The 7,480-nt window shown below is 28.8% G+C and overlaps 1 protein-coding gene across 1 annotated transcript in view; it reads right to left on the bottom strand.

Annotated features, from left to right (window-relative positions):
* Nucleotides 1-6,889, bottom strand: part of LOC106468156 (N-chimaerin-like) — a 28,252-nt gene extending 21,363 nt beyond the window's left edge. Inside the window, 2 exon segments of the mRNA XM_013928567.2 lie at nucleotides 4,180-4,236; nucleotides 6,223-6,889. Of these exon segments, the coding sequence (XP_013784021.2) occupies nucleotides 4,180-4,236; nucleotides 6,223-6,247 (82 nt within the window). The 5' untranslated portion in view covers nucleotides 6,248-6,889.
* Between the last annotated feature and the right edge of the window lie 591 nt (nucleotides 6,890-7,480).

The raw sequence follows: 7,480 nt of genomic DNA, 5'->3' as shown, positions 1-7,480 counted from the left end.
ACAGACATCGGTCTTGTTTAACAAAATCTGCCATATATATATATATATATATACTGTTTCTGACCAAAGCTAAGCACAACAGTCTTCCAAAAATATAAAAAAACAGAATGACATAATGCAACCATCTGATCCCCTGTTAACTGTCTGTATGTTTTTTTGGTGTTTGGCAAAGAACCTTTTGCTCTCAATGGTTACACATGGTTAAAGCCTCAACTATGCCTTGAAAACTCTTTATACATCATACAAGTCACATAGTGTGCAAAATAAACACATGTATACTAATTAGGCTTATCATGCAATAACCACTTAACCTATATTAGCATGTTAATTAACTTTACAAGAATAGCTAGATTCTAAAATAGCTATATCAAGTTTCAATGTATCAAATAAGGAGCATAATTTCAGTACTAGATGGTTTATGAAATTACAAAAATAATAACTATGAAGGCTTGTCAATAAAGCATACACAAAACAAAGTTACACAGACATGACATTTTTCTGCTAAACGAGACATACAACAGCTAACTAATCCTTTTTTTTACATTTATTATACTGTTAATTTGTACTACTGTTTTGGAAATTTGTAGTTGATATCAACTGAAACCTATATGCATGGGGTCTGTCTACCGAGTTGACCCCATATTCGAGACTTAATGTCTACAAAAATTCAGAACTTAATATTTGTGTCTTTATGAAATTTGACACGCTTTTAGTAAACATTACAAATCCGTGTGTTGTAAAAAAAATATATTTTTTTTTATAAAGTATTTTATTTAAGATTTGGCTATGAATTTACAGAGCTAGTCTGGCCGAGATTCTGACTAGTCTGAATGCAAGATGATTTTCATGTCTAGAATAAAAATATGTTTTCATTGTACAGTTTTCATATTTTACTTGCATATCCTGTAGAGCCTCCTAAATGAATATCAAAAGTTTTTTCATTAAACTTTGAATTTTAGATTTTCTCTATTTTAATGCTAAATGTAGCAAAATCAGCTATGTAAGATAAAAGAGAAGGTTAAAAAAAATATAAAATAAAAATAATACCATTTTTTTATAGAATGATTGCACACAATTACAAATTCTTTATCCGAACAACATTAGCTTCAAATCTTTTCACATCCACTTCATTTTAATTTTATGGTTTTTATTGCTGTACCTTTAACCCAATAAAAATATTACCTTCCCCACAATTAGAAAGGTAGGTAATAACCAATGAGCAACAATAGCAATAAATGTTTATTTAGATGTTCAGTATTGTATATTTAGATATGATTGTAGGGATTCAAATGTGAAGATTGTAACTATAATAATTTGTCTTTTTTTTCTTAACTTTAATCCATATGATACATACAAGACTTGATAAAGACAGTTTACTATTAGAGTTATCCACTTAACTAACAAACAATACGAAATTTTAAAACAGCTATTTATGGGATGATAGGTTTATTTCTGTACAGTATTTCTTCTTATAAAAATGAAACATGATCACGTACAAAATTTAAGGTTCAAGAACATTAAAAAAACAAGCCAGAGTACTATATTCCTTGTTTGCCATGTATATTTGTTATTTATCCTTATAAAAGTAACTAAAATGTAAAAATTAGAAACTTATTAGGTTAAATAAGGTTAGATTAGGTAAGATACTGAAAAGATAATTCTTCAAAAAGTAAGCTCACGAACAGTTCTTGCAAAATGTCATTCAATACAATTATGCGAGTTACACATTCCCCAAGTGATTGACAACTTGTATGGAAGGTTTCTTAGTTAGACACAGTATAAAGGGCAGTAAAAACGTAACTTAAGTACAAATAGATGTAGACTGTTATGAGTCCTAAGCTATTTAGGATAATCAATTGTAGTTTTTGGTAACAATCTGCAGTCATTCTACAAAGAGAAAAAAGGCTTATTTAGATTTATTTCATATTTATTCTATGGTGGTTACAAGGGCAGTCAAATTGACTGAGACCATTTAGAGTTAGGGTAAAGAAAATAACAGATAAATTATAAAAGTTTTACTCAAAAAATTGTTCATATTTATTTAGGAGATTTTAGATGTTACACAAATGAAATATGAGACTTTTCAGATGAAGAAAAGTGTATTTAATCATGATATGAAAACCACTTTGCACTTGGACCAGTCAACACTCTGACTCCATATATTCATGAACAAATCTTTAGTAAACATACTAAATTAAAAAATTTAATTTCTCGCATAAAAGAAAAACTTATAGCGTTTACTGAAAGTTTCTCATATTTCACAAAGACACACATATGCCATATTATGTGTTTACAAGGTCAGCCACATTGACCAAACCATACGAGGGGAGTGGGGGGTGGAAGAGTTAAATTGCAAAATAAACAGTCACCTGGAATGCTGATGGCAACAGATATATTTATTTCCAAAAAGAAACTGTCTTTTGACCATATTTATCATATAAAGTTAAAAGTATTTCCTTTCTCTTTGAAAATTATCAGCTTTAATTTTGTTATCACTAGTAAAAACTGAACTTATCATCCAATTATAGAATGCAAACTTATCAGTCAAATGTTAAATATTTCATATTTTCAGAAAATTAAAACGGTTTCAAAATATTGTTTTGGTTCTTAGATAAATGTGTGTAAATCTATGGCTGAGCACAAACTGGTTATGCTGAATGTTGTTACAAGATACTAGAATTCCTTAATTTATAGTCACAATAGCTATTTAAAATTGTAAAAATAATACTTTAATATAAAAATCCTATAATACATTACAATATTATGCACTGAAACAATATTCCCAATACTTGGTCAACGAAATAATGTTAATATACTGAGAAAGATGATTGATTTAACACCAAGCTAAGTTGCTATTTATATAAAATACCATAGATATGCAAGTAAAATAATGATGCAATAAACTGGTCTTACTACACGTTCCTAGAATTATATAATATTTACCAACTCATTATTTTTAATCAGAGGTTGCACTTACACAGAATTCTGAATTATATAAACAGGAAATTTTAATAAAATGCAAAAAAAATAATAATAATAATAGCACTACATTTCTAAAATTCTACTGTAACAAGACCTACTAGTTCAAATTATTTAGTTTTTTTTTATATAATGCAATACAAAATATTTTCCACAGCTACAAGCATCCTTTCAAACAAAAAGATATAAAAAACCTGGATGCAAGTATCCATAAGCTATAGTCACTTGATAACAAGAAGAAAATTAGCCTCTTGTTAGGCCATACTGCTCAGTTGAGAACTTGAACAATGATATCAACATAATAAAACTAATGTTATCTGATCAGACTCTGGAGTTTTTATTACTTATTCTCTATTAGGTTTCAGACCTTTTAGGGTAAAGCTATGACAATTAAAATTTTTATGTCATGGAATATATTAACTAATATTAATATTATTTTAACTCTGTTAAACTTATCTAGGTTACTTTAGGGCTGTATAGGCAACATAGATTAATACAAAATTCTATACTATACTGGAAGTTATAATTGCATAGCTATAATATTTAAGGACCCAACACTGTTGTAAACAGACTTATGAATGTGTAAAACAATACTGAATTATCTGTTCGCAGTATTGTTGTAACAGGTGAGTGATAAGTGAATAAATCTTTCATTATTTCTTAATGTTCAAAAATACACAGTTTTAATGCATAGCCTTTAAATTATCCAGTATCACTATACTACTGCCAAAAAGCATGATGTTCGTGTACAATGCTTTAGGCAATGTAGGTGATGCATTATTGTGTGCATGTTATCTTAGTTAATATGAAATAATGTTAAATCAAAAAATAGCAATTTTAATACAATATGTTATAAACGAAGTAACAATTGGAAACTGATTTTTAGATAGCATATGTTTAAAAAATGCAATTTTTTAAAATGCCAGCGAGTATTTTTACAGAGAATAAATTTTAATCAGGCATAGGTATAATTAACTTTTTTTTATTTGTGCAAAGTATATTCACATCATCACATACATACAATGCAATATTGTCTTTTATACAATTATATAGATATATTAAACATTTAAACATAATTTTACTCAAATGCATCCTAAGAGATGCATCTGTCTTTTATCTTTAAAAAATATAAGCAATAGCAATAACAAAACTTATGTATGTAATATTTGTATACCCACATTATCAAAGTATGACACTTACAATAAGACTTCCAAAGCTGAGGAAAGTCATTAATCCTGTCTGGTCTTCTTTCTTCACCTAGGACAGAAAACAAGCTTTACTTGCACATATGCTACAGATTAAACATAAAAAGCACATTTAATAGCATAAACATAAGAATAACATGATACAACTTTACAAGCATTTGCAGTGAGCCAGTTAGCAAAAGACAATTAGTGATTGCAGTGAACTTGTACATGTGAAAGTGTTGTGAAAGAATATTGATTTTAAACAGAATTTCAGACTATTTTACACTTTGAACATAATCTGGACTAAAAGGATAACCAGATGGTCTTCCTACATCAACAAAAATACTAAATAAAGACAGATATTATAATGATAAAATGAAACTAATCTTCTTTCCTGCCTAACATAACAGTTTTATAATTTTTAAACAGAACTTACATTTGTAAATACCATTTAGTGTACATTATACATGTTCTCACAGCTTTTGCTTATGCACATTTCTCATGCCAGTATAACTAAGCGATCAGAAAAATGTTAGAAATATCATTATGAAAAACTATTGTTTTGTTATAACATCAACTCTGATGTTACATAATGGTAGCTATTTCTGTGATATGTTATGAAAAATTTCAATTATTCATTGAATTTTTATATATATGGTCAGAATAAAAAATAAACATGAATAAAAAGGTATATGCTTAGTACTAAAAGGTTTTAATTAAATAAGTAAGCAAAGTTCACACAGTCATGTATGCGATTACCTTAGGTACAAATCATGACTATGATAAATTAAAAATGGTTCAGAAATAACAGTCGTATTTTTGGTCTTCTTTTCAATGACAAAGCAACTTAATAAGCAATCTGACATACCACTTATAAAATGTTTGCTACAAATTTATGTACTATTGCCTGATTGAAATATTTTCTTTTAATCACTAGTAACCAGTAACATCTCCTTTCACAGATAGCAGGTATTCTGAAGAAATTCACACAAAATCATTCTTTAAAGCTTTTCATGCATCCATCAACACAGCAGATTACAGGCATTTTCTTTCCTTGAATTAGTAGAGTCAATTATTTTTCTCCAAACAGACTTATATCAATCCTTGTGCTTTTTTTTCTTGCCAACCAACTCTCTGCAGATGTGCAAGCAGTGTGCTCATAATCTTGTTGCCATAGGGACTAGCAAGTCTTGCAGATTCACTAACCATTTATAAGCCCATTACATATACGTATTATGCATAACACCAACACCTAATTCTTTTGTCCTTCCCTCTGGGCAGGGTTTGGAAATATATGTAATAATAATAATGAATAAGTTAAATTACTCTTTAACTTTTAAGTAAGAGCAAGTAAAAGCTCCAATGGCAGTTTTAGAATACATAAATTAAAATGTATAAGTTCTTATGCTACTTTTAAATTAAAATTAACAATGTTGAATGTCAATATTTCATTAATGGACACATAGCACATGTTTTAATTTGAACTTAATAATAAATCAGAATGCAATGAGGTTCATGCAAGTTCATGACATGCTAGTACTAGATTACACCAATGTAAGGAACCAACTTAGAACGGTTTCTTTTAGAGGTGGGAAACTATTTACAAATATTCATCATTACATATCACTCATTACCACTATCATAGAAAAATCACATAATATATTGCATACAAATTAATAACAGCTTACTACTTACTGTAACATCATGCTTCTAATCCAAGGCCTAAACTAATAGTACAAGTCACATTTACTTCATAACTTAACAGTCAAGTCATAATGATATATTACCTTCAGCTCAACTCTGTATAGTATTTATTGTTTTGTTCTCTTGAAAGAGATATTTAAAGTATTGTAAATTATGTTATCCACATATTCTGAGCTGCAACATATAAATACTTATTGCATGACTAATGTTGATGTTCTAAGTTCTAATGCTACATCATTAGTGCATATCATTTGGGTATGGTCACACCATGTCTTTTTTCCACTGATTCTACTACTTTTACTAATACTACATACACAGTACAGCACTATTAATTTTCTTTTTTATTACTTACCTGCCTGACATAAGTAATAGGCCATCTTCAAGTTCAACTTTATTTCCTTGGTTGAAGGCTTGAATTTGAATATATTACACTGAACAGACTGTTCTTTAGCCTTTTAAGTTTTACTGTCTTAAGCCTGACATTAGTACAAATACAATACACTGAACAGTCAATAGTATTAGTAATACTAATAGTAGTTCATGATCACAAAATCATATAATTCTGTGACTGTATTTGGTCAGAGTTCCTTCCGCAATTACAAGACAAAACATTCATACATGATACATACTCGAGTTTAAAAATGTTCATTAAAATACATTTCAGTAAACTAAAAGCTTCCAGGGGCCCTTTAACTGTTTAAGCCGTTAAGATTTACAGAAACAACCTATCGTCGATGGATCGTAACAATACGTTACGTCGGCGTTACTGCCTTTAATTACTACGCTAAAACTAAAAGTGAAACTAAACAACGTTTTGTCATCACTCGAGGTAAGAAAAAGGCGCCTGAGCCTTAAGTTAGAAATTAATAAACTATTTGGATTTACTTAATTATTAAAGATGGTATACATTAATGCCCTTCTTTGTCATGTTAATAACTTTTCAAGTTACTTCACTCTTGCTTAGATCTAAATACTTTTGAGATCTCGAAAAGTTAACTTATGAAATTCTACTGTCATCATTAAAAGCCATGACACAGTGAGGTACTCTCGCACACAGTGTATATTGTAATATTAAATATAATGTGATTATCTTTAACTAATAATTAAGATCCACTAATATTGACTATTCATATAATAGAAATTAAGATATATTACGTAAAAGTTTTAAGTGAAAGATATGCTTAATTATATTCAAAAGTAAGTTCGAATTAAAAACCTTCAGTTCTCCTAATCGCCCTCTACACAAAGGAATAAGAGGTTTGTTTTTAACTGAAATGACTTTTTCAATAAATTATAAAGTGGTCGTTGAAGAACACAACCAATAACAATGGCAAAATTTTAAATTCTTAACTTTGTTCAAACCCAAACTGAACTGTATTACTAGACATTTCTATAAAAGATGAATCTGTAATAGTGAAATATTGTGTTAATAAAGGTACATATTGGAGATGTAGGACGTTATTTTATCTATAGTAACAGAAACGATAAAATATATTCAATTATATCTTATCAAAAACACCTTAGGCGTGAAAAAAATGAGCGGCAAAGGGGAGGGGGATTGAAATCAAAATGGTGGCCAGCCTGGTAGCTACACTTATAGCATTGATAAG

This window comes from Limulus polyphemus, unplaced genomic scaffold (genome assembly GCF_000517525.1).
Source record: "Limulus polyphemus unplaced genomic scaffold, Limulus_polyphemus-2.1.2 Scaffold2895, whole genome shotgun sequence".
Classification (NCBI taxonomy): domain Eukaryota; kingdom Metazoa; phylum Arthropoda; class Merostomata; order Xiphosura; family Limulidae; genus Limulus; species Limulus polyphemus.
Note: the sequence above shows the minus strand (reverse complement) of the source record. Positions and strands in the feature narration are given on the sequence as shown.